Source organism: Corticium candelabrum, chromosome 18 (assembly GCF_963422355.1).
Source record: "Corticium candelabrum chromosome 18, ooCorCand1.1, whole genome shotgun sequence".
Classification (NCBI taxonomy): domain Eukaryota; kingdom Metazoa; phylum Porifera; class Homoscleromorpha; order Homosclerophorida; family Plakinidae; genus Corticium; species Corticium candelabrum.
This window is the reverse complement of record NC_085102.1, coordinates 2,462,043-2,489,875: the sequence shown is the minus strand read 5'-3', so window position 1 is coordinate 2,489,875 and position 27,833 is coordinate 2,462,043. Positions and strand designations below refer to the sequence as shown.

Genomic DNA, 27,833 nt, shown 5'->3' with positions numbered 1-27,833 from the left:
CTCTGTCGTCATGAGCGACGACAAAAGATCCTTCGTAATTTTGCTTCTTCACAGATGACGGAGAGAAAACTCCAATTTGTCCATTCAGACGCAGGGAATCAATTTCAGTCAAATTGTTGCTCGAAATTGACGGCAGGAGAGACATACTGACACACGCAGAGTCGCACAGAAATCGCGCGAAATAAAAGGACGCATGCGCAATCTTCAGTCATTACGCAGGTCTTTCTCACGTGATTCTGTTCAGAATTGCTTTTAGTTCAGTGAATTAGTTTTTGATGAGGCTGATATGTCGAGACTTAGGGAGGTCGTCATCGCTGCTGTTGCCGTTGGCGCTGGCGCTGCGTTTCTGTACTGTTTATTGAGGAAGAGAAAGAAGGTTTGATTGTGTACGGAGTGTTGAAAGACTTGGTTCGTCAAATAGTGGTTTTAGCCGTGGAATGAGTGGCGGCGGGACGGTGTGTACGTAAGAGACCCGGATGACCTACAGAGGAAGTTGGGAAGGATGGCAGCAGATGGGGCTAGCAAACTCCAGGTATGTCACCGTGAGTTAAGTAGTGAGACTAGCTTTTATATAAGAGAGTTCGAACTGATGAAACAGACACATACTGACAGACATCTTCTACAATCTATTACTTTTTATTTTTTATTTTTTTACATTTTATTAAAATAAAAAATGTAAAAAAAATAAAATGTAAAAAATAAAATGTAAAAAATAAAATGTAAAAAATAAAATGTAAAAAATAAAGTGTAAAAATAAAATGTAAAAAATAAAATGTAAAAAATAAAATGTAAAAAATAAAACGTAAAAAATAAAATGTAAAAAATGAAATGTATAAAATAAAATGTAAAAAATAAAGAAATTAAATGTAAAAAACACAAAACACAAAATAAACTGAAAAAAATAAAATGTAAAAATAAAATGTAAAGAAATAAAATGTAAAAAATAAATTACATTTTATATTTTATCTATTTCTTACATTTTATTTTTTACATTTTATTTTTTACATTTTATTTTTTACATTTTATTTCTTTACATTTTATTTTTACATTTTATTTTTACATTTTATTTTTTTCAGTTTATTTTGTGTTTTGTGTTTTTTTACATTTAATTTTTTTATTTTTTACATTTTATTTTATACATTTCATATTTTACATTTTATTTTTTACGTTTTATTTTTACACTTTATTTTTTACATTTTATTTTTTACATTTTATTTTTTACATTTTATTTTTTACATTTTATTTTTTACATTTTATTTTTTTTACATTTTTTAGTTTTTTGTTTTTATTTTTAACCACGCTCGGCAATTGTATTTAAAAATATGATATATTATACCTGGTAGTCTATCATTAGAAGTACTTGTATTATAGTGTTTGTGACATTTAGTTATTTTATGGGACCAATGTACATTGACATGTCATTTTGGCAGTGGAGCTACATAATGAACGCAGACGACTCAAAATTTAAAAATTAGAAATGTGTGAGATGGTTCTGTTTGCGACCACGTGGTGTACACGTGACTAGATGGTCCACAATCACCCACTCTCCTGGATGGTGGTTTTAGTCGAGACCCATTGGTACACACTCTACTAACACTATGTATGGACAAAGTGGCAACTATCCAATGTATGCCTGTGTATTGCTTGGTAGATAAACTAATACATTGGATGGGGTTATTGTATAGATTAATGTGAAAAACTGGTATATTGACTCAGATTCTTGACTGTAATTTGTCTGTTATGTATGTATCTTAGGTTATCTCTGATTTTGACATGACTCTTACCAAGTTTTGGATAAATAATCAAAGAGGAATGACAACGCATGCAATTCTCGAAACGAGTGAACTTCTTCCTGTCTCATTTCGCGAGAAGGTGAGATTTGCTCACTTGGACCTGAGTATGTTTGTTGACAAACTGTTGTTACTTACTAGATGACAGCTTTGAAAAAGAAGTACTATCCCATTGAAATATCAAGGTTTGTCTTTATTTCAATTTCTCACTGTTGTGTGTATGGGTAGCAGATTGCAACTTGTGTGGACATTGATAGTTTTATTTCAGATTTCTCTACAGTATGAATTAGGACTAGCGTTGAATTGGAAGTATTGGCATTGAAGGGTTTACCTTACCTTTGGTGTTTTAGTCCTGACATCATAACACGGTCTTGAATTGTGAACATTCTGTAGTTAATGGCAGACTTTGAACACTATCAGTAGACAAGTAGACATTAAGTTATTTAGTGTTGTGAAATCAACAAAGTTTAGGTATCTGTACTGGTCTGATTGGACATTGATCTAAGAGATAAGAACATACGGAGTACGACATAATAGTCAGAGTAGTTGGACCAAATCCAGCATTTGTCCAATTACATGGTTTAATGGACGTCACGTCTAATCCAAACAGTTTCTAATTCAAGTATTTATCTAACTTGTATTCTTCACGGAGGAGCAGTTGCACATGAAAGTCTTTTTGCAAAAACAATAGACAATGGAAGTCTTGCTATTGTCTTCTTTGGTTGTGACTTGTTGGGTTTTTTCTGTTGTTACAACACAATGAAACTGGTGTGTGTGTGTGTGTGTGTGTGTGTGTGTGTGTGTGTGTGCATGTGTGTGTGTGTGTGTGTGTGTGTGTGTGTGTGTGTGTGTGTGTGTGTGCATGTGTGTGTGTGTGTGTGTGTGTGTGTGTGTGTGTGTGCATGGATGTGTGTATTTGGTATTTCACTTTTGTTACGTGTTATTGTATCTGTTGTTACTGTTTAGTACCATGGAGGTGAAGGACAAGATACATTACATGGAAGCATGGTGGTGCCAAGGCCACGATGCTCTTGTTTCATGCAATATTCATCGGTCTATCATAGGGAAGATGGTAGAACAGTCGAACACAACACTGAGGTTAGTCAATATCTATTCTGCGGCTTGCACATACTTTTTACAGTTTTGATAATAGAGATGGCTGTCAACATCTTTTTGCCATGCTAAGAAACTGCAATGTTCCGCTGATGATTTTATCTGCCGGAATTGGAGGTACAGTAGGTTGACAGATGTTGTGTTCAATTTATTAAAATGTATGTTTAGCATTTCTAGTTTCAATTCTTAATTTAATGAGGTGATGCCTCACCTGGTTTTAATGACAGTTTAGATTATACCATAAGTCTGTCTTGAGTAGCCAGACCCTTCCTGCCTACATCCTACATCCTGCCAGCAGGATGTAGGCGGAAAGGGTCTGGCTACGCGAGACTAAAGGCTAGTTTGCAGTAACTAACATAAACCAGTTAAATGGTAACAAGTTAACCAGTAAAATAATGCAGTTTGTAACTACCAATCGTGGGTGTTGCACGTTCTCTCACGTGGTCCAGTTGTCTAACATGGCCGACGAAGATCTCAACAGGTAAAAGCAGGAAATCTTGGTAAGAAGGCATACAGCAACAGCAGCGGCACTTGCTTCATGTGCACTAGGAACGCCCTTCGACGCCAGGCCCTTTTCGCAGCTGAGAAGGCATTGCTGGGTTTTGCTCAGACATGTTCCTGTAAATCAATAGCATCTGACTACGTTTACGTTATACGCTGGGATGACGCTCGGCTTGCATAAGTTACTGTAAACCAGCCCTAAGCTTTATGGTTATATGTTTGACATGCAAATAGTGGTAGTGTAGACTTTCCTAGGAAGGGAAGGGAATAAATAGCATATTCTATACTTTGTATGCACATGAAAATACTGAAGACTGGATAACTCTTTACTTTGAGTAGGTCACTTGTCATGGTGATTCGTATGCTTTTTTTGCTATTATGCTGTAATCGTGTTTGAGGCCCAGAAACCAGTGGAGTTTCTTATGTACATGTTTAATTAAGCCAGGAGGGAGGGTGGAGCACTTCACCTGGCTGTTGGATTTAATTAAGTAATATTTGGGTCTAGTTTTGTTGTTGTTGTTGCTGCTGCTGCTAATGTTGTTCATCAAGTGATATGGTTGATCAGTTGTAGTTGTTGTTACTCCTGCTTTTGTTGTTGTTAATCTTGGCTTTGTTTTTCAGATCTCATTGACGAGGTTCTTAATCGGCAGGCATCACTGTATAGAAACATTCACGTTGTAGCAAACTACATGGACTATGAGGAGAATGTAGGTCTACGATGTACTCAGGAATGGAAATCGTTTAAGATGGCTTTTTGAACAGGACATGCTTGTGGGATTCAAGGGTCATCTGATTCACACATTCAATAAGACAGAGAACTCTGTTCGAAGTTCAGACTACTTTCAAGAGATAAAGGTCAGACAAAGCATGTAATAAAATCAATTTGAATATGGTGTCTATCTATATGCTTGAAATCAACAGATTTTTGTGATTGAATAATAATAATAATAATTAACGGTTATTATTGAATTAACGTTTCTATTGAAATTTGAATTGTTAACGTGTAACATGTGATTGTTGTCAGTTTCAAGTACTTGTGCTTGATATTGTAGGATCGCTGCAATGTTGTACTGCTCGGTGACTCACACGGCGACCCTCACATGGCAGATGGAGTGGAACATGTAGCAAATATTGTCAAGATAGGTTTTCTCAATGACGAGGTGAGGCAGTGATAGTTGTGGACTGAGAAATAAAGACCAAATGCAACTTTGAGAGACAGACAAATGGATGGACAAACAGTCAGACAGACAGAGGGATAGACAAACAAACAGACAGACAAACGGATGGACGGGCCTGATAGACAGATAGACAGACAGACATATGGGTGGACGGACAGGCAGACAGACAGACAGACAGACAAATAACAGTTGAAGTTCCTAAGATTGATATTGCTCTTGCAGGTTGAAAGCAGGTTTGAAGGCCACATGCAGCGGTACGATATTGTTATAACAGGTGACCCAGACTTGAGCCTCGTAAACTCTTTGCTGTCACACATCTTACTATCAAGCTAGCCGCAACTCAGCTACAGCTTTGCTTGGTTTTTATTCCATGTATGTATTTGTGCAAGTATGTACACACACACCTTGTAAGTGATTGCAACTCAAGAACAGACATGCGGGTTTTGCTAGGATGTGTTGATGTAACAACTAAGAGTTTTAGATTATTAGAAATTGGTCTCAGTTCAAATTCTACAACTGCTGTCATTGCCCTAGCTACATGCATCGTAGCTGTCACATTCAACTTCGATGACTTTCTCTATCTCTCTCAATTTCGGTTTTACGGTTAAATAAATGGCACATAATGAAACCCGCACTTGGATCTAAGTATGTAAGCTTAGCCAGTGTATCTAATGTAACAAAGGGTGTATGGATCATGTGGGTTTAACTTAGAAATCAAAATAGAAGAAAATAAAGTTTTAAAAATTACACTTTAAAAGATAGAACTTAAAATTGAAAACTTGAACACGTAAAAATTAAGATTTAAAATGTATAATTATAAAATTTAAATTAATTTTTTTAAATTGAAAATTCAGACCATTTTTCAATAACTGTCTTTCAAATTTAGAAATTAGAAACAAAACCTGGAAATCAGAATGACAAAATCAGAAACATGAATATTAGAATATTAGAATGCAAAAACTTGAATGGCCCACCTACCTGTGACCCAATCTCTATTTTGTTCATGTCACGACTGGAGTACGCATGCAACCGAATAAGTTGCTATAGATTGTTTAGTGTAGAAGTAAATCTGTGCATTATTTATGAATGTCATGTCTAGGGGCTAACCGCTTGTTCGTTGCATTTATAATTGATCCAATTTGTTAACACTTATCGTGCATGCTGTTTCGTATACCATCGAAGTGAACAGACAAACCTGACAGGCGGTGCTCGTGATAGTCAGTGTTCTGATAGATGTCGTGTATTGTATTGTCATGTGTCTGTAAATCTGGTGTAATACATCTTTAGCAAACAATTGATAACCACTAACCTTTCTCACTGTCATACTAGCTGCTAGTATATTGTAAAACGGAATGCGTAACTTTCCATAAAACTGAGGTAGTCAAGGCACGTTGTAGATGTTTGTACCTTCACAGCTCGATGTGCTCATTATGACGGATTGTGTTGGATTTCACATTATCATGGCTGTGAGGATCAATATGCCCTTCGTCGGGCACTGTGAATGATACAGTTGGACAACGTCCTTTCACGTTCCTGCAGATGAGTTCTTGCAATGTCACCTTTGCATTCACCAACTGCCATCCGATCTGTCCACCGAATGTGGATGGTCTCCACCAACTGGGAGAGAAGAGGGGATCGCCGAATATCCCTTGGAATGCACACATTATGCCAATCTCGGTCAGAGTCATACTGAACAGCCCAACATCTCGACGTTTTTCCAACATCATCCCAGGAAACAATTCCACTGCATCGATATCCTTGTAAAGTGACTCTGCCTTTTTTGCCACGTCTTCGTCATTCGTGAGATCTTCAAAAGACTCATAAGGACGAAGGCCCATCATCTTGCGGTACTGATTAAAGGGCTGCATTCGTAGTGCTCGTTCCTGCTTCAAAAGTTTGATGGCAACTTCTTGAGCTTGTTTACCAAAGTTTAACCGAGTCGGCTGCCCTGCTATCTGCTTCGACATTGAGCTGAAGAACTCTTCAAGGCCATGTTGTAGAACAATCTCGTTGTTCCATGTCACATTCTCAATGGGGTAGTCGATGCCACCGATGTGAAAGATATCCGGAATGAGCGCATGCCAGTGATACAAATCGTTAAACTCAATAGCAATTCGATTACCACCGTACTGCATCTCTGTTCCATGCATGAGGGTCGGTTCGAACGTGAAGCGGTAGTTACCACCACCGAGTTGCTTCACATACTCGTTGACACTGATTCGTAGTTGCTGAACACGATTGACCAACTTGGCAGTCTGGAATATTCTTTCGTCGTCCCAGTTTGAGTGGTACTTTTTCAACAGATCGGCAACGCGATTATGCTCTCTCAGCCATATGGTAGACAGAGCCAGTAAACCTGGAAACAGATTGAAAAGTGGATGACCGAACGCAAACATCTTGTCAGTACTCAATCCTTCCTCTAACACAATTGTCTCGACCGGAACATCAGCTAGATACGGAGGCCACTCCTCTGCATTGATAATCTGCATTTTCATTTTACCATCTTTCCTCGTTCTCAGCATTAGCTCCTTGTTTTTGCTGTCACCATAGATTTGAGACAAATCGATGTGATGTTTCGACGTAGTTCTTCCTTCTGTCTCTTCTCCCTTCATGGATTTCAAGAACTGGTGAGAGAAATGCTGCCCATACAATGGCAACAAGAGACTTGTTTTATGAGGATCAGGTATGAACTTTTCTCTCTTGAAGAGATCTCGGACGATGACCTCAACACTTGGGAGGTCTTCTTTCTTTGGACCCCAGACACCTGCGTGGGTGGGGCAATCCTTTGGTACTGGAGGTAACAAACGGGCATAATAGGACGCATCATCACTTGTATCAGTCGTTTTGTAGTCACTGACTGTGGACCACTGTAGAGGTACAAGAGCTTGATCTATGCCTCGAAAAACAACTCGCCTCTCAATCCAATCATGAAAACGTTTAGCATTGTTAATAAGAGACCAAATCGGTTGAAAGTTGCCTCGCAAGTAATCCAGCGTTTCCGCACTCGGATTGATGATATTCGCCAGCCACGTGCACCAGGTAGGCGTGTCGCACTGTTCACCATAATATCCTGTGCTGTGGCAGTCGCAGGTGTAGCCTTTCGGTGAGCTGAGGTCTTCCATGCATACGCCTTTGTTGTAACATGGGAACGAGCAGCATTGACTGTAATTGTAGGCTAGAATGCAGAAAACGCAATGAGGGCACCCCAGGAAGATGAAACAGCGAACGAAATCGCGTGAATCGGTGAGTGAATGTGTAGAGCAGGTAGATAAAGTAGTCGCGCTTGAGGTTCACATCCGCTCTGTTGCAACAATCGGAGCATGGAGACACGTGCTTGCGTGTGTAGCGTGTCTCACCGTTTATTTCATGGTCTGCAGCTACAGATAGCGTAGTTTACGGTCTCTTACCTCCAGTTTGACTTGATATAAGAAGCAGAGCAGTCAATGACCTAAGCATGGTGACCCGTGCAACTGGAATAAACGGACGAGTACGGACGGGAAAACAAGTTGTGCAACGTCACGTGACACCGGAAACTCAGATCTGCATGTAGTTTCATTTGTCTGGAAAGTTCGGGAGTGCTAAACATGTGTCACTATGTAATGGGTTGTTTTTTTACTACTTTCTGTTGCAGTATTGAGTAGGAGTAGGTAGACCATGCGCAATTCCATGACTAGCTAGAGGATGGGAGAAATAGTCACGTGATTAACAAATTTACTGAATTGCCAATAAACAACCGCGATGCTATGAGTAGAAATTACAGCAAAGTTATTGTAAGGCACTAAAATGTTTGTTTTGAGACACTTTACTATATTTGTGTGGAACTAATAGTAATTAATTAATTAATTAATTTGATTACAGATAGTCTGCATACACGAGGAAAGTGACCTATTACGGAGTTTAGTGGTGCAATGAATTGCAACTGTACCAAATTTTGTATCACACTCAAACTAATTCTATTTAGGGCAGTTGTGGCTATGGTCATTGTTTGCTTCAGTAAGATTTCTAGCTATCAGCATGCCTTGTTGAAACAATAAACTACTAGTTGTCTTGAGTTGTAGCATTGTTGTGTGTGTGTGTGTGTGTGTGTGTGTGTGTGTGTGTGTGTGTGTGTGTGTGTGTGTGTGTGTGTGTGCATGCGTGTGTGTGTGTGTGTGTGTGTGTGTGTGTGTGTGTGTGTGTGAGTGAGTGAGTGAGTGAGTGAGTGTTGTGGTGTGTGTGTGTGTGTGTGTGTGGTGTGTGTGTGTGTGCTAGCTCAGTTGGTTAGAGAGTCATCCAATAGAGTGTGTACTTCCGGACCGTGCAGGGTTGCAAGTTGAAGTCACAGTGATGGCAAGCTATGGCATAATTTCCTTGGGCAAGGAACTCACACACAGTTGCCTCTCTCGACTCAGGAGTATAAATGAGTACCTGGTCTTTGGCTGGGGACCAAGCAGCCATTGGCTGTGAAATGACATCAGCCAATGGGGTCCAGCTGAGACATCGGGTGCTCACACCTTAGTTGGCTTCACAAGCCAGAGCTTCTGTGAATACGTGGTCTGGTTTCAGGAGATTGCTAGCACATGCCGAGAGTTCTCCTGAGTAACACACAGGAGCCCAGCTGTTAGCTGGGAGACGTAACCAGTATCTGGCAGCTCCTAATGTTTAGTTTAATGTGTGTGTGTGTGTGTGTGTGTGTGTGTGTGTGTGTGTGTGTGTGTGTGTGTGTGTGTGTGTGTTGGGGGGGTGGAGCAGATGGTAGATTGTTGGTGATGACATCCGGGATCTTGTATTACGTGATGAGGGTTGAAGGTTTGATCCTGGTGGAGGCGACACTGTCGCAGTTTCCTTGAGCAAGAAACTCACCCACACTTGCTTCTCTCGACTCAGGAGTATAAATGAGTACCTGGTCATTGACTGGGGTGGACAAGACCGCTGGCTTGGCAGCAACATCATGCAGCAGACGGGTACGTGAGAGCCTTGGTGTCCAGTCCCAGAGCTGCGCCATTGTCAGTGCCCCTGGGTGACTCTGACTAGCCTCGTACCAGACCCTCTCGCGCGTCGTGCCCGGTTCCCGTATAACACGAAAACGCTGGAGAGGGTTTGGGATCATACCGCCTACTTCTTCACCTAGTGTCACCCCACGTCATCTAAGTGTTACCCCACGTCACCAACGTCAATACTTTCATACTATTAGTTCATTATGCTGTAACAATACACCTTTCTATCAAAGCAAATTAGGCATTACGCTATCTGTGATATCCCAGAATTGCATACATTCATTGTTTGTTTTTCGTTCGTCTATGCGACATGGAAACCGATTCACTCACAGAGCGATCTCCTGAGTTCGATTCACGTTACCTGAAGCTGTAAGGTCCAATGTGATTTGATCACCAGTAGCCTGGAGTCTATGCATGCACTAAGCGCTGCTCTATGACTGTGCTAGGCTACAAGAACAATATGAGTCGGGAAGCTCATTAGATAGAGTTCCAACGAAAGTGGTAATGAACAGCGTCAACTGTAGCTTGTTGGCCACCGGAAAGGCAACGCTGTCTTCTGTGGATGTTGGCAAGCTAGTGCGCCTTGCCTTTGGATCAACTGTCGAGAGGAAAAGCGCCAGAGTTCACGGCTGCCGCTCATACGTTTACTGCGGTATCCGGAGAAAGAGTGATCATGAGGAAAGTCCAGCCAAACGTTCTTGCATACAAGAGTCATCAAAGGATATTACATCACCAACCTCTGACCATCTACTACGAATTACACAATTAGAAGCTGAGCTCAAACGTGAAAAGAAGCGCGGACAAGACTTGGAGGCTGAACTGCAACAATCAATTATTGAGAGTCAATCTATCCAGTGGCATCAAGTAGGTACAGAAATTAACGCAGAGCTGAATGCGCTACAGAGAGCTGGAGGAATCATGTCAACAGGTCCAGTTGATGCAGCAGATGCATCTTCACTGACTGCAGACTTTAGTTTACATAATCTACACAGCCAATTACTTACACACGCTCCCAAAATTACATCACTGCTTTCCTCGATAGGCCAAACTGACACCACTACAGGACCAAAAGATATCTACAGCTTGGCAGCAGTCTGCTTACTAGCGAAGAAGGCAAGTGACAAGGTCAAAGGTTTTCAGCTTCTAGTTAGTTTGATGTTGGTTGCCAGGGCAACTAGTAAACAAGTCATTACTACTCTTAACCATATGGGTGTCTGCTTGTCATATAGTCAAACTTTTAGGTATGTGGAAAACGCTGCAAAGGCAATAGAGCAGAACAGAGAGCTTCAACATGGAGACTGGATCGTTGCCTATGACAACATAAATATTGAGAAACGTGTCACCCATGAGAGACATGCCAGACATACAGAGGCATGGAACTTCACGAGCCGTTTGGCTGTCAAAGTAGCCAGACTTCCCCCACCTGATTACAACACAACAGAATTACCACAATGCACTCGAGGAGATTTAGCTGTGGGAGACATTCTACCGAATGATGATGACGACAAAACATTTCACGAATCTGCTCAGACAAGAGTTCAGAAGGTACTCATACACAGGTTCAAATGCTGCAATCACCTTAAAGCAAGACATCAATATGACAACCATGACCACCCAACAACAAAATCTATTATCCACCCTATTGCAGTGATAGACATAGATGAAAGTTACACTGACAATAATGTTACTATTCTTGAAGAATTTCAAAAAATGCTGGCGATAGATGACACTGTTCAACAATGTGTTGTCGGTGACCAAGCGACTTGCAGGGCAATTCGTGCAGCTCGGCGTAGAAGGGTAGCAGATATTCCTTCAGCACGCCTCCTATGGGCGAAAGAGAATCCTGGTGATTTCCACTTCGCATGGGAGTGCCTAAAAGTCATCTTCCTCATATTTTGGGAGTCACATGATTTTCCTGGCTCATTGGATCATCTCAGCAAACTGATCAACCGAAGTGGAGTCACCGCTGCTGCAAAAAAATTTCAACAATCCGATGAGTTCCTCAAACATGCATTAGAAGCACATCTGACTGCATCCCTCATCACCTTTCTCAATATATCTGCTACCTCAGATTTAATTGTACAAGATGCAACCATTATAACGAACTCATGGCTAAACGAAACAGCAGAGAGATTCGCCAATGACGTGCTAGTTATAGAAACAGATGAAGATGACCATGATGCAGACAACCTGTATAATTTCCATCGTTCTTTTCTGCGCATGGCCCTCCTTTATGAAGATTTGAGGGAAGCCATCAAGTACGAAGATGGCCCAAGAGTTATCCAACATTGGCGAATGTGGTTACTGTACTTCCTCGCAACAAAGAGAAGCAACTACAGCAATGAAGCAGCAAATCTCTTAGCCAATCTGAAGGCTGACTTTTCCAAGAGGCTTGCTTACATAGTAACTCACAACAGAGCTGTTAATTCTCTGGGCATACCTGGTCATGGGAAAGCAATAGACATGGCAGTAGAACACCACAATCTTGTCATCAAAACAGCTTTACGATCTTCTGGTGGCAGTATCACCCTCCATCATTTAAGAGTAATAAGCTTAGCATCTCAGCTATTACATGATGCTGCACTGTTATGCGATCAGGAAGTTCATGCTCCTCATGTAGGTACAAGGCATACAAGTACAAGTGCTGAAAAAGACATCCAAATGATGACATCCAATCTATTGGCCAGTCAAGTCACTTGTCGGATTCCCAAAAGAAAGTTGCCATCTAACAGACATTTCACAACACCAGAGAAAAAAGGATATGAAGTTGCCTTATCCAAGCAATGGATTGCAAAGTTCCTAAGTAAGACAGACCTGAGAATTGAGGACAATCAGTCCACTGAAGACCATGAAGAAATTGATTTTCTTGATGACATACAGCTATGACAGAAATAGACACATGTACATAATATCGTAACTACTTGTATTGAGAAACATAGCCTAAAGTGAGTTACTAGTGATTTGTAATCTCTCCTAAAACATGTCTACAAGCTGAAGTGCTCCTTGTACCATCACTACTAATATTGGCTATAGTGCAAGGAATGTGAAACTCAATTAACTTAAAAACTGCTAAACTGAAGTCCCTTACAACTCCTAGTGACCTAACATCATTTTCTGATCGAATCTTATTACATTTTTTTACTAGTTTATCAATCACTAACATGGATAAGACCCCATCTAGTCCTCTCATTCTGTATCTTGTGCCACCTGCCGTCCTTCTAAGTTCAAGTAGTGCTTTCCTCAAAGCACCTCTCTGACCAGCAACAACACGACGTGATCTCAACGGTGCAGATCTGCATGGAATAGGAGGAAGTGGTAAGGTGCAATCCACCTCTGGCTGAAAAATATGAGGTCGCTCATCAGATGCATTGTAGAAGGAACAGCACAAATCACTATCAGGTAATGGCTCATCTGACTGCAAAATCTTGTAAACAAGAACTCTTCTCAAACAGACCTTATTTGAGGCAAGAGTCACAATTTCGTTGTCGCACACTGACAGCCTACGGTCCTGAGAGTGTGCCACAAACCGAACAAGGCACAACCTTAGTGGATCTCTCCCTCCACGTCCAGCAAGTTGCACAAGCTCAGATCCACTGTCTGGCAAACCGAATAGAATAACTTCACTGATGTCATCAATGTCCACACCAAGGCCAAACGCATTAGTAGCTACCATGACTCGCTGCTTGCCACACTTGAATTCTCCATAGTGTTGAGATCGCCCCTCAAGTGTCATTGTGGCATGGTATTGTCCTACTGTACCCCTGGTTATACTACTGCAGCTGTACACAAGATGAATATACACTTTATACAAAACATCCTTTGATCTGCAAAATATAAGAGTTTTTGGAATATCTTTAGAATACGTTACAGAGGACAACATAGAAGCTAACAAGTGGAAGACTGACGAAATAGAGGTGGATGAATCCAAAGAAAAATATAAGTTTGGACGATTTAGAGATCCAGATACTAGAACATAGTCAGGCATATTCAGATGTTGGGTTACAGAAGTAATAAGGAAAAGTGGAGCTGTTGCTGAGAGAGCCATAATTGGGACAGTAGGCAGGCAAGAACGAATAAAACTTAGTTCCTTGTAAGAAGGTCTAAATGTAGACCCCACTCTTCGATCAGATGTACTTCATCAATAGCAACGAAGGAGATTGCTGTCTTCAATTGCCTAGACAATGCGTTTCGCCAAAAACTTGATGTGATCGCTTCTGGAGACGTATAAACTAGACAAACCACTGTTACCCACCATTGCCTGACCAAAAGATTGTCCAATACTACTCACTTAGTTTGTACTTGCTGGAAGAAATGTCTTGCAACAGTTTCTCGTCTGACAAGGACTCAATTCGTGTGACAAACACTCCCTTTTTTACCAGTTTGGCGACCTTGAATCATCAGGAGGCTAATAACTAAAGCAAACTGGCTGCTTCAAGCAACTACACCTACCTGATCATGCATCAATGATATCAGCGGGCTAATGATCACACACACTCCGTTCATGAGAAGGGCATTTTCTTTTGTACAAAGTTGAAAAATACAAGAAATCCTTTCCAATAGAATGTTTTGTGTGACGTTACAGTTAGTAGACCGTCTAAATGTGATTTTGGAGACCACAATGTAATGAATTCCCACATTTTGGCGTGTACAATATACATCCATGTTTCCACACGTATGCCGTTTTTAATGGTACTTCCTTTTTCGTACATCATTACAGTGATTAGCAGTTGACCAGGCGTTGAAGCTGCAGAATAAGAGTATGCGAAATGATTCAAGAACGTAAATCCTCTATTGTCAGCTATCACTTCTGACCATCTTTCTGTTTTGACATCAAACACCCACAGATCATTTAGAGTTTCTAAAGAAATACTAAGTCCTCCAAACATGTACATTTTGGATTGCATCATGACTGCGGCGTGATTCCAGCGTGCGCTAGGTCGAATGGAATGCGCTATGTCTCCTGCAGCTTGCCTCCACCGAAACACTGGTTTAAGGTGCATTATCCAGGTTACACTTCCAAGAGAGACCTTCTCTGCTCCACCAAATAAGATTGCAGTAGTTTTATTAGCAGCTACAAAAGACATTGAAGGAAACACTTCTACTGATGGAGTTGATATCAATCTCCATTTGTTGTCAGTTGTATTATAAATCCATACGTCGACATTGTAAAGGGAATCGCCGTTGGAAATTGCAACAAAGCAACTACCGATCCAGCAACTAGCTTCATAAGAATTGCTTGTGGAAAATTGTTTTTTGACTTTAAACAACCACTGCATACTTACTAAATCTAAGTCCCATATAATTTTATTCCTCGTATCTTGATCAGGTGTCTCTGGAAATTCTCCCCAAAGTGTTAGATAGTTGTTTTTTATACTGTAAGTCGCTTCAGGGTAAAAGGAAGGTACGAAGTCAGGACTTGGCAATATTTCCCAAAACCAAACTTGGTTTTTGTAGATAAATTTCCAAATTCTTGTTCTACTGATACGCTGGTTGATTGTAAATACAATAATGGTATTGTCATCTTCAAAAATGCTGGACACTATTGGGTCATACCAAACATCAGGAATGTTGCCTGCAACGTTTTCAATAATATATTCATTCCGTTTGAAGTCAAAACGCAGGACTTTGCTGTCATCAAGGCTGAAAATTATGTAACTAGCGTTATTTGTTGCAACAGCAGAGCCGAATCGTGATTCGTCAGGGTTTTGAAATGGCGTCAAATGATCTGGGAGTGTACTGACATTGCTCCATACGTCATTTTCAAACTTCCATAAAGTTTTAAAATCGATATCATAAATGATGATACTTGTATATATTGAAGCCATGATCCAATTGTCTGACGTAGGTCTGAGGTTATATTTTAAGGCAACCCATTTGTAGCTTTCAGAGCCGTTTCGACTAACACATCGCATTTCGGACGCTCCATTTGGATAATGGAATATAGAGGGCATGATGAAAGCAGACTGATTGCATTGGCAGTTTGTCTGTGACTGCTGAACAGCAACTGCGACTAAATCGAAGGAAATGTTGGTGGGAAAGGAAATCCAGTCAGGAAAGTCACCGTCTACTTTGGTTTTCTGCCAATTGAGCAGGACTGTGTCAAATGTCCACACGTCGATTGAGGTAGAAGGTGTAGTATACCAAATTGAAGTAAAAGCAATAATCTTGGAGCAAAGTTGAACCATGACAGGATCACTGGGTGTTCTTGGCCACGGGATATCACCAGTGTTTACTGTTTGCCACGAGTTAGCGTTTACAGTGTACAGCCAGTTTTCAGATATGCTTGGGTTATCACGAGAAAATTGAAATCGGCCAGATCCTTGTGATGAAATCAGTAAATGATGTTTTGATTGATTTCCAATCTTGACGCTGTACGCTACTTTTCCGTAGTTGGTTACTTGTGGTTCATTGATATTCCAACTGTCGAAAGTTTGCCATCCTCGTGTGTTAAAATCCAAAGGAATGTTTTCCGTTTCATTGTTAATCATCACATTTTGAGCAGATTCCATTACTGTTGAATGGTCAACATGAGAACGTTTGCTTTGTTGTATGGCGCTTTGAACCAATATACATAGCCTGATGACTAATATTATTGTGGATTTCCACAACAGTTGCTTTGCACTGCAATTCGTCGACATTTTGAGAACACAGAGTTTCCGTCGATTCTAGAGAACGTCAGACGTTTTGAGGAATGCGTTGTTTGGATACCTGTATTGTGCCTTCACTCAATTCGTTCAAAATAAACGATCAGTTGAAGCGAGTAATATATATGCTACGGAACTCGGGAAATTTTATCTTCTTGCGCAACAGTCCCTGTAACAATTCCCTCTGTTGGTCTCGTCCCCAATTTCCCCTAGATAGGTAATACCCTTTACTTTAATTAACCGCCACAGTCCTTTTGCTAGGCACACCTCCACAAGTCCCTCTGCTTGTCTTGTCCCAAACTTTCCCTATCTAGAATGAATTTTGCATTTTATGCACCACAGTTTTATGCACCACAGTTTCTGCGCTATAGGCACACTTCTACATGTTTCTCTGTTGCATTGTCTCGTCTTCTATTCTTCTAGATTCTTGAATAAGTGGCTACGAATGAGTTGAGAGCTAGATCTCCTTGCATGGGCGTTGCAATCGCCCTCTTTGAGCAATCCAGCGCTTGTTGATTCTCGGTACCCGTAATTAACTCAACTTCTCGTGCTCGCGTATCGTCTCGCCTGACATGTGACCAATGAGCCAATGAGTAGACATCACGTGAGTTTCGGTCATACAGACACGGTTTCGCAACTCGATATCACTCTTCGAAAGCACAACAACATGAGGCAATGTAGAGAACCATCCCTGTAGATTGTACTGTTGTGTCTTTGTCGCTATCGCTTAGTGTGATCTCTGTCTCTCCAAGATATATGTGGTAATGCGAGTACATCACGTGAATTTTAACATATCCATAGGTTTAAGGTGTGAAAAAGCTTACAACATCGACTTGAGTGTGAGCAGGTCTTTTCGAATCCACAACACAGCTCGACATAAAAAGAAGCCGTTCACGTAGGTTGTGTGTGTCGATCGACATAGATGTCCAATGCGTTGTATACACTACAAATTACTTCTATGTAGTGTATATGCTAGCAGTCACTGCGACGTCTCCGGTCATGTGGACGTTTTTTTACGTCCTATATACGACAGATGACTTTGAGATTGTATATCACCAGTGTGAGGGGCCTTGAAAGTGGTTATCTCTATGCAATGTTTTGCGCTGATGAAGTGCTCAATGTTATAGAGTACGTACTCCGTTATGAACACCATCAATAGTGAGACAGCTGGCTACAAGAAACCACGCAATCAAGATGTAATGGGTAATGTAAAGTAACATCATTGTGTATTTAAATTGTTCTTGCTTTGCATGATAACTCGCCCAGATTTAAAACTTTGCCTTTACTTCGAGTCCAGTAACTATGGGTATTAGAATTTTTTCAGATGTCGAAGAATGAATCATGTTTGGAGGAAGTTTGTTCCCACAAAACTGAGCATCTATTTTGTGTAACTGTTTGATTTTGAATTGTTGTGTAGAATTCTTCCACCATTTGGAAACATGCATAGACATTCAACGATTTTATTTGATGTCTTCAAATCAAATTAACGATTTCAATAATACATGTGCCAAATTGAATCTTTCAGAACTGTTGTTAAGTTAGATTTTGTACTTTTAATTGATTGGTATATTTGAAATTCTATACATTATGGAACTGTTTCAAAATGTTGCAATGGATTGTGTAATCACGTATTGCTATTTGTGAGATCTCAATAATGTTGTACACTGTGTGTAATTCTTATAGTGAATTCTGATTTGATGTTTCTGATTGCATACTTCTGTTATTGCATATTCACATGCTGGTGCACACTTTTTCAGTGCATTACAATTGTAGGTAACAGTATATACACACAGACACTGTATATATATATATATATATATATATATATATATATATATATGTATATCTGGATACCTATAATAATAATGTAGCCATAGTGTCTGTGTGTGTGTGTGTGTGTGTGTGTGTGTGTGTGTGTGTGTGTGTGTGTGTGTGTGTGTCTGTCTGTCTGTCTGTCTGTCTGTCTGTCTGTCTGTCTGTCTGTGTGTGTGTGTGTGTGTGTGTGTGTGTGTGTGTGTGTGTGTGTGTGTGTCTGTGTGTGTCTGTGTGTGTGTGTGTGTGTGTGTGTGTGTGTGTGTGTGTGTGCTCAGTTGGTTAAAGAGTCATCTTGTACATCCGGGATCTTGAAGGTTTGCAAGTAAAAGTCACAGTGATGGCGAGCTATGGCATAATATCCTTAAGCAAGAAACTAACACACATTTGCTTCTCTCGACTCAAGAGTATAATGAATACCTGGTCACTAGGGTCCTAAGTGGCCATCAGCTGTGACATGAAATCAGACACAAGGGTCCTGATGAGACTTCAGGTGCTCACACCACAGTTGGCTTCACAAGTTGGTGCTCCTACGAGTGCCTGCCCGGCTCCAGAAGTTTGCTAGCACAAGCCCAGAGTTCCCTTAGTAGCGCACATGGCCCAGCTTATTAACTGGGAGGCGTGACTTCTGAGGGGCAGCTCCTGACGTTTAGGATTTTTAGGATTTTTTAGGTTTTTGTTTGTGTGCGTGTGTGTGTGTGTGTGTGTGTTTGTGTGTGTGTGTGTGTGTGTGTGTGTGTGTGTGTGTGTGTGTGTGTGTGTGTGTGTGTGTGTGTGTGTGTGTGTACAATGATAAATTAATTTACTAACAACTCATCTAATCTGTCTATATAATCTGCCCATGATTAGAACAGGATGGTGAGCTAGTATATATGTATGTGTGTGTGTGTGTGTGTGTGTGTGTGTGTGTGTGTGTGTGTGTGTGTGTGTGTGTGTGTGTGTGTGTGTGTGTGTGTGTGTGTGTGTGTATTATTTAAGTCCGGGGTTGTGCATCCTCACTAACACTGACACTGGTTGTATACATTGTTAACGTATTTTTCTAATACAGTGGAACGCAACAAACGTCTATGTAGACACCAACACGCCCTGAGAGTACATATACAACCTCTGCTTTCTTAGCCACGACATGCAGTAGTGCTGTACATGCACTTTAGAGTCATTTGTCTAATAGGACGCAACAAACGATCTGGATATATCTCATGGGTATTAATCTGAGGCAGATTTGCTAACTCCTAGAATTTTAAGCTTGCGAATTTATGGGGTCGTGTCATTGACTGCTGTCAACGTACATCAGGCGAATTGTCTTGAAAGTTTGTTCACTGCCGATTATAGAAACCATGCAGCTCGTCTTGCTATGGTATGCAGAGTGTGCGATATCTTCTGCTTTTCTATCATCTTGACACCAGAGCATGTGCGCGCCTGAGACAAAAGTATAGCCAAATATTACCAAAAACATAGGGACCATCCACCCGCGCAATCAGAAAGCTCAGGTGTGGGATTGGAATGCCAGACATACTAAAACTCTATAAGTGTGTTAGAAAATGTGCGCAAGAACCGCAATAAATATACTGTTGTATTATCATAATGCACTAGGCTTTACTGCTCGTAACAGTGCATCACTACAAGTGTCTTCTGCATGCAAGTAACGCGTGCATGCTGCTTCTGAACAGCTACATGTCTAGATGCTCTCCAGAAATTCAAGTTGCGAAATAACTTGGCCAAACGATAGTCGGTCTGATGGTCTGGGTGACCAACATCTTTTCATAATTGTGGCTAACGGCTGTGGACAATTTCGAGTAATTGCAGGTCTTTCATTTGCGACTACTGCATCGCTAACTTGATAATCAAATCTGTATTGACCGAATGGAAGCTGTCTTGTCCAGATTTCCCACAATACAATTCCAAAACTGCAAACCACAATACAAATATTGCTGTTATACATGCGTATGGTTTGTGTTATATTACCTGTAAACGTCTACTGCAGTATCATATGATTCCCGAAGAGTCAATTCGGGAGCTCGCCATCTTGCAGTTCCAATACCTGAGAAAGACAGACCATCTCGTTTGGGAAGTAGAGGAACACGTAATCGATCTGTGCGATATCTGCGTCTAAACTGCTGTCTATCGTTTCTTGTGAAGTTAACGTCTCTACCTAAACCGAAATCAGCCACTTTAACAGTCCAGTCTTTGCTTACCACAAGATTATCGCTTTTCAAATCTCGATGTATTCGAGGCGGTTCCAGTGTGTGAAGAAAATGCATACCTCTTGCTGAATCCATGGCAAATGATAGCTTATGCTCATAATCGATATCAATCGATAAATCATATAGTACATTTTTTAGAGATCCTCGCTCCATATATTCCATTACAAGAAAAGGAACGTCTCCTGGTTGTGACTTTCCTGCACCAATGAAGAGAACGATATTCTTGTGTCTTACTGTTCTCATAAACATTATCTCCGTTTCAAAGTCTTCTATAGACTTGGAAAGACCAACAGCCACCATTTTCTTAACAGCAACAGTGATATTTCTGTAGGAACCTCTGTAAACAGATCCAGATGCACCGCATCCAATTAGTTGTTCTGACGTGACTTCATTCTCATCTATTTGCCATACGTCAGTTAACGCGTCTACTTCTCTTCGCAGGGCACGTTCTCCCATCTTCTTTCTTCTAAGGAGGCAGAGATAAGCTGTTACGCCTGCAGAAGCAATGGTAACAAATAGAATGATTCCTGCTCCTATGAGAAAGTAGGTAGGATATTGGCATGTAGAACCAGTGAAACCGACGTAACATTGACATAAGGGTTGCAGACGTCCGTCGTGGAAATATGGTACACACTTGCCGTGTTTGCAAGAATTGACATCGCACACAGTGCAGTCTGAGACTTTGCGAGCTCCAATGTTAACCGTCGTTAGACCCATTGGGCACTGAGCACAATCTGGATCATTGAAACGTGTTTCTCTGTAATATCCTTGTTTGCAAAAATCACAAGGTCGGTCAGAAATATTGGAGGACGAAAATCCTGCTGGACATCTGACTTCTAAATAGATGATGTTGTCTTCGGCCGTGTCAAACATGACCAGAAATCCTTTCCAATAGATGGATTTTGGTAACATTCCAGTCATCATTTTGACTGAATCGTCGTTGAATTGATAAGGTGCAATGAGGTACCACGTTTTGATGTGTACAATAAACATCCATGATTCAAGTATGTCCTGTTTGTTACTGTGAATTGCATATGGGTACATATAAATTACACTGATAAATAGTTGACCAGGTGTTGAGGCAGCAGAATATCCGCATAACGAAGCGTTTGAGGGATCAGGTCCTCTATTGTCAGCAATCACTTCTGACCATCTCTCTGTGCTAACATCAAACATCCAGAAATCACTGAGACATGCTCCGGAAGCATCTTTTCCACCAAACACATACATTTTGGACTGCATCATGACAGCAGCGTGATGATACCGTGCGCTAGGTCGAACAAAATAAGCTATGTCTCCATTGACTTGTCTCCACTGCAACGTTGGTTGTAGGTGCATTATCCATGTTTCATTGAAAGCAGCAACATTTGAATTCTTACTAGTATTCTTTCCACCAAAAACGATAGCTGTAGTTTCATTGACTGCAACAAATGACATAAAGTAGCGAACTTTTATTGATAAATTGGATGTCAATAATTTCAATTTATTGTCCGTAGCATTGAACAGCCACACTTCTATGAATTTTTGCTTTAATTTGTTTGATAGTGTAATAAAACAGCAGCTGCCGATCCAACCGCTATATTCAAGTCCGTAATGTTTTTCACCTTCATAAAGAATAGAATTGGAAACCTGTTTCTTCCACCACTGCATTCTTGTTAGATCTAAATTCCACATAACTGCATTCCATAGACCTTGATCAATTTTATTTATGAATAGTGGCGCAAATATAAAATAGTTGCTCTTGAGTCCATAACTTGATACTTCGAAGACTGAAGGTAGAAGGGCAGGACTGGACAATCTTTTCCATGTCCAAAGTTTACGTTCGTAGATGAATTTCCAAACTCTTGTACTCTTAGGAAGTAAATCCCGTGTAAAGACTGTGATTGTATTTCGATTTTCAACAACAGTAGACACTACATCATACCCTTTACCAGGAATGTCACCTACAACGCTTTCAATAATATATTCATTACGTTCCAAATTGAAATTTAGTACTTTCTTATCGAAAAGGTTGAAAACGATGAAACTTCTGTTCGTTGCAATGGAACAGCCAAATTTGTGTGATAGTGAAGCATCGTGAAATGATTGCAGATTATAGGGAATTTCAGTGACATTTGTCCACGTCTCATTACCAAACTTCCACAACGTTCGGTCTACCGGATCATACAGAACGATGGTACTTGAATAGGAGGAAGCTAAAAAATTGACCCGAGACCGTGGCGTTTTTTGAATGTTAAATTCAATATGAATCCACTTGTAGCTATCAGTGCCTTTTCGATTTTCACACTGGACGTGGTACATAGAACTTCTAAAGTTGGAGGAATGGAGTAAGACAAAAGCAGACAGATTGCAATGGCAATTATTTTGTGTCTGAACAACAGCAACTGCAGCCACCTTTATGTCCCGTATGTCTGTGGCTTCAAGATCAAACCAGAAAGGAGAATGATCTTCTACGTCTACTTGTGCTTTCTGCCAATTGAGCAAGACTGTGTCAAATATCCACGCTTTGCCTAACTTGAATTCGCCTACATATTTAAGCTCACGTGCTTCCAAAGCAATAATCTTGGCACAAAATTTAACCATAAGCGGAGATGAGGCTATTGGGGGGAAATCGCCATTATCCACGTTTTGCCACGAGTTCGTGTTAACGGTGTACAACCAGTTTGCAAAAGTACCTGCCCTCTTTTCGAAATATGAAACTGGGGCATTTGCTCCTGAAATCAGTAGATGTTGCCGTTGTCGGTTTCCAACCCTCACGCTGTAAGTGATTTCTCCATACAAGGTTACTAGAGGTTCATTAATTTTCCAATTGTCGAAAATTTGCCATCCTCTTGTGTTAATATCAAATGGAAAATCATTTTTATTTTTGATAATTACATTTTGATTAAGTGGCGTTGCGGTTACCTCGTTATCTTGATTCCTTTGGTTTTGTTTCTCTAAGCTTTGCACCTGTCCAACTAGTAGACATAGACTGATGATACGAGCTGATGTCATTGGGGTTCTTCTAGGTACTCGCTTTGCACGACAGTTCGTGGACATTTCGGTAGCGCAAACTTGATGTCAATTAGAGAGATCGTTAGATGTTGCTGTAGAGGTTGAGAAATGCCTTTGCTTTGTGCGTATTCAGATATCTGTCCTGTGTCGTCACTATAGATCAGTCAGAAATAGATGGAGATCTATTGAAATCTTACGTATAGTGTTGCTCTGGTCTGGAGCTTGTCGGTCGGTGGGAAATGTTGTATAATCTGCATGAATTTATATAGCAACGTGTATGGGTAAAGCTTCCATCTTAAATTAAATTATTTGATGACTATTTTGTTTCAGTATTGAGTATTTTCATATTTCGACATTTCATTACAGAAACTGCTGAAAAATCTGATTTCAATTTGTTGTAATTACGTGGCTACTTATACGTGTCATAAGTATTGTAATGTGTATATAAAGTTAACTATTGATAAGTTGATAAGATCAATGCAAATAAAAGAGTGTTACAATGCAATGTCAAAAGAAATCAAACTGAAGACCAAGACAGCATAACGAGATTTAACTAATTTAATGAAGCTCTGTCTTAATAGCAATCCTATTCTTAGATCACTATCGAATCAGGATACCGCCCACACTGCAGTTTCAAACGTAAGTTCATTAGAGCTGCCAGTATTTTCGCAAAGATAATTCTCTAACATTTGTTACATTACGTCTATATATATATATATATATATATATATATATATATATATATATATATATATATATATATACCATCAGCACAAGATATTGAGAGGAAACGTAGATCTACTGCTACCTACAACCAGGAGGAGCTGCGTGGATGGTACTTCCGCCCGTAGCTTTCAATTCCTGCTCTGATTACACATCGCACTTCGTGCATCGTTTGTTTTATGGCAGAAGAATCACCAACATACGCCTGCGAGAAGATTAAGGCCGACTGCTTTTGCACTAGCAATTGCATTTTACATGCTGAATAGCTACTCCTATAACTTCTGGTTTCATCATATTTTTGTTGTTAACCGTGACCGTGACCCGAGAACTTGACGGGTTTTCATTTTTTGGTTCGATTTGAATCCACTCGTAGCTTTCAGTTCCTTCTCGATTTACACATCGCACTTCGTACGTGGATCTTCTGAAGTCGGAGGAATAGAGTAATGCGAACACAGATTGATTACATTGGCAATTAGATTGTGATTGAACAACAGCAACTGCAGCGACCTTGTATACGTTCAACATGTCTTCATATATGTTGGTGCTTCCGCGATTAAGTTTGTAAGGAGAACGACCATGTACTTCTGTAACCTCCCAGGTAAGCAAAACGGTATCAAATATCCATGATCTGTTTGAGGAGTCAAGATCGAATTCCAAAGCAGTGATTTTAGAGCAGAGTTGAATCATGAGAGGAAATATGCCTGACGGAGGGAAATCGCCATTATCCACGTTCTGCCACGAATTGGTGTCTACGGTGTACAACCAGTTTGAAGAAAGACCGGGCTTGAGTTCGAAATATGGAAAGGTTGAACTTGCTCCTGAAATCAGTAAATGTTGCCGTTTACGATGTTCGATCTCGACGCTGTAAGTGATTTCGCCAAAAGTGCTTGCTTGCGGTTCGTTGATTCTCCAACGATCGAAACTTTGCCATCCTCTTGTGTTAATATCAAATTGAAACGAAACTCTATTGTAAATAATTTCATTTTCATCAGATGACATGGCTGTTGACATGGAGTCATGCGGTAAGCTTTGGATTTCTCCAACCGATATACATATACTGATAATAAGAGCTGACATCATCGTGGCTCCTACAGATATTTGCTTTGCTCTGTAATTTTTCCACATGTTTGAAATGCAAACTTGATGTCGATCCTGGAGACCGTCTGATGTCCCTGTTAAGGTTGAGGAATACTTCTGATTTTTTCGTATCCAGATATCCGTACTTTGTCTTCTCTGTATCAGTTTGAAATAGACGTCTGTCGATACTTCACGTAGTGTGTCTGTTGTGTCAGCCGATGGGAAATGAAAATCTAATAATAGTTTTGGTCCACCTCCTTCTGTATAGCAAGTTGTGTATCAGTAGAGATTATATGGCAATATGAAATGTGATAACTCTTTATGAAATTGATTTTTCAATACTGAATCTGTGTTGCATGCATGGTAGGTTACAGTTTGAGACTTTGTTTGTGAGAGTCATTCTCAGAAATAGCTGTTTTCAAAATGCTATAATTACGTGTAAAATAACGGTTTACAGATAGAGTGACAAATTGATAAGGTCAGTGTAACTGAAAGAATTGTTGCAATGCAGTGCGAAAAAATCAGACTTCAATATCGAGAGCAATGTAACATTAAGAGATTTAGCTAATTCAGTGAGTTTTGTTGTATTTAATGAGACCATTATTTGGTATTGGTTAATAACTATTGATAGTGTTGTCATCATTGCCGTCACTGGTCGTAAATATTGGTTTTCTGCAGTGAAGTTATCTAGATCATCAAAGGTTAGTTCTTGTAAGACTTAAAACTTTGTTCTGGATCACCGATTAAACTATTATGGAAACAGCCCAGAGCTGGCGGAACTGCGACAAAATGTTACCTACGTCCAAGTTGACCACACCTTCTAGCGCGCTTTTTACTGTAGCACTTTGAATTTACTGCCGCCGGGCTTGTATATTTAATATCGTTAATTGGTATGAATGAATTTTTACTTCATTAACTAAGTTAATTAATGTACGATAATCGTTTTTGTACCGACGAATCGAAGAGGCTCTTTAGATTGCCCTTCTCCTAGGAAGCCATGACTCCTAGAATCCGAGTATTTTAAAATTTAGGAAAATCGTAACATAATATATGTGTACCACTGGTAGACAAGTTGGCAGAGTAATCGGAGACCAACTACTATGGCCGTTCGGTCGATGAGCGAATGCACAGCAGAGACGATCCTATACTCAAGGGGTGCAGTCTTCGAAAGAGAGGAAGTACATACCTGAACTAAGTATTCGGTCAGTTTGGTCTCGTTTCAATCGTATTCCAGGACATTTTCGATATCTTTATCTCTAGACCCCGCCCATATCGCTTTATGCAAAATATGCTTTAGGGGATGTACGAAAATTGTCATTATAACAATCCTTACTTAGACTGTTTGTTCTACGTTTGCTTTTGTTCTTGAACAAGAACCTTGGAGCAATGCTGAACCATTATTGGATTCCCAGACAACTGCAAAAACTGATCATTATCTACACCTTGTTACGTGCAGCCACCTTTCCAAAATAGCGACCTTGTAGGATTCACACCCAAAGTCTTGACGTTGTCAGCGACCTTTTCATATTGCAAGATTGTCCAACTATTGAAATATTGCCATCCTCTTGCGTTAACATCAAAATGTGCAATTTCAGTAAGACGCTTTCGTTGCTAAGAAGAAAGAAAATTAGATTGCAGCTTTTGTGTCTTCTTTAATCTGTCTTGATCTGCACGTCTATTTATAATAGTTTTAGGATTCGATTGCAGTTCAAGAAATACAGCTTTTGTCTCGATCGTTCGAGACGATTGAGCGATGTTCCCGAAACGACTTCGTACGTTCTGCACAGTCTATAACAAGCTACGCCTACATAGGAAAAACGCCCTTAAAGACAGTACGTTTACAAACCACGAGGTCTCTCAAATACTTGGCTACGCTGTTTGCCTATTACGGTTGCAGAAATAACTGATACTGTAAGGCCAACAGGTCAAATCGATAGAAAACAATTTCTTTATCACCCACACGTAGACCACAACCCAATAAGATCAGCTCACCACCCACAGTTGGTTATCGATTCACGGCCATTTTTGTTAGGATCTATAGTGTACTATCTGTTCTTCTCGGTTTAAGTTAATCCCTGAGACGCCGAGAGATTATATTAAGGTTTGGAGCTTGGGACAGGGATGGCAGCTGACTGCGCCCTTTCTGCGCATTGTCCCAGTATTGCACTACTTCCGAATACAACTAACCAATTAAGGCAACGGCTTTCGTTAACCAAAAAGGCAATACCATGACCTAGGCCGTGTCGTAAGTTACGCTGGGTCCACGATTTACGTTGCGCCACAACGACGGCACCGAGGTCATCTTGAACATGCCGACGCCATTCGCTGCTGTCGGAGGCACGGAGCCGTTGATAGAATGCATCTCCATCTGAGCGGCACTGCTCTATTAGAACAAACTGAGCAACGTTCTGTTTGCCTTGTCTCCATTGCAGTTTTTGGTAAACACGCAGTATCCGTGTTTGTCGACAGCAAAGTTTCCTCCATCAAGTACAGTAGTTGTAACTTGTGTGTGTGTGTGTGTGTGTGTGTGTGTGTGTGTGTGTGTGTGTGTGTGTGTGTGTGTGTGTTTGTGTGTGTGTGTGTGTGTGTGTGTGTGTGTGTGTGTGTGTGTGTGTGTGTGTGTGTGTTTGTGTGTGTGTGTGTGTGTGTGTGTGTGTGTGTGTGTGTGTGTGCCAGATGTCAATAATATTGCAATGTATACCAGTGAGTGATATGTAGAGTCAACCCAGGTTTGAAGTCTTTTGTCGTATGCTACCTCCACTGTGAGAATACTCATATTCCACAGTGCACACATCATCAGTGGAATACACTTCCGTCAGCC

The 27,833-nt window shown here is 40.4% G+C and overlaps 5 protein-coding genes and 1 non-coding gene across 6 annotated transcripts in view; 2 read left to right on the top strand and 4 right to left on the bottom strand.

Annotated features, from left to right (window-relative positions):
* The window catches only part of LOC134193810 (ubiquitin carboxyl-terminal hydrolase 37-like), a 12,882-nt gene extending 12,722 nt beyond the window's left edge, over window positions 1-160 (bottom strand). The window contains exon 1 of the mRNA XM_062662648.1: window positions 1-160. This exon is cut by the window's left edge and continues 59 nt beyond it. Coding sequence (XP_062518632.1) covers window positions 1-145 — 145 coding nt within the window. The 5' untranslated portion in view covers window positions 146-160.
* A 49-nt stretch (window positions 161-209) lies between these two features.
* LOC134193813 (7-methylguanosine phosphate-specific 5'-nucleotidase-like) lies at window positions 210-5,084 on the top strand. Its single transcript, XM_062662652.1, has 10 exons — window positions 210-376; window positions 431-532; window positions 1,756-1,872; window positions 1,932-1,975; window positions 2,757-2,888; window positions 2,944-3,020; window positions 4,026-4,111; window positions 4,167-4,259; window positions 4,457-4,564; window positions 4,805-5,084. Exons 1-10 carry the CDS (start codon window positions 287-289, stop codon window positions 4,913-4,915), a joined length of 960 nt encoding a protein of 319 aa, XP_062518636.1. The 5' UTR covers window positions 210-286; the 3' UTR covers window positions 4,916-5,084.
* Window positions 5,085-5,796: 712 nt separating this feature from the next.
* Window positions 5,797-8,082, bottom strand: LOC134193880 (prostaglandin G/H synthase 2-like). The gene is made up of 2 exons (XM_062662728.1): window positions 7,990-8,082; window positions 5,797-7,757 (listed from the first exon to the last, which is right to left on the bottom strand). The coding sequence occupies exons 1-2, from the start codon at window positions 8,036-8,038 to the stop codon at window positions 5,992-5,994; spliced, it is 1,815 nt and encodes a 604-aa protein (XP_062518712.1). The 5' UTR covers window positions 8,039-8,082; the 3' UTR covers window positions 5,797-5,991.
* Window positions 8,083-12,511: 4,429 nt separating this feature from the next.
* Window positions 12,512-13,603, bottom strand: LOC134194366 (ATP-dependent DNA helicase Q1-like). The gene has a single exon (XM_062663294.1). The coding sequence runs from the start codon at window positions 13,601-13,603 to the stop codon at window positions 12,512-12,514; it is 1,092 nt and encodes a 363-aa protein (XP_062519278.1).
* A 454-nt stretch (window positions 13,604-14,057) lies between these two features.
* On the bottom strand, window positions 14,058-17,902 carry LOC134194365 (uncharacterized). Its single transcript, XM_062663293.1, has one exon. It carries the CDS (start codon window positions 16,194-16,196, stop codon window positions 14,058-14,060), a length of 2,139 nt encoding a protein of 712 aa, XP_062519277.1. The 5' UTR covers window positions 16,197-17,902.
* Window positions 17,903-27,019: 9,117 nt separating this feature from the next.
* Window positions 27,020-27,204, top strand: LOC134194423 (U2 spliceosomal RNA). The gene has a single exon (XR_009972201.1). It is a non-coding gene; the product is annotated as a U2 spliceosomal RNA (small nuclear RNA).
* Window positions 27,205-27,833: the final 629 nt, after the last annotated feature.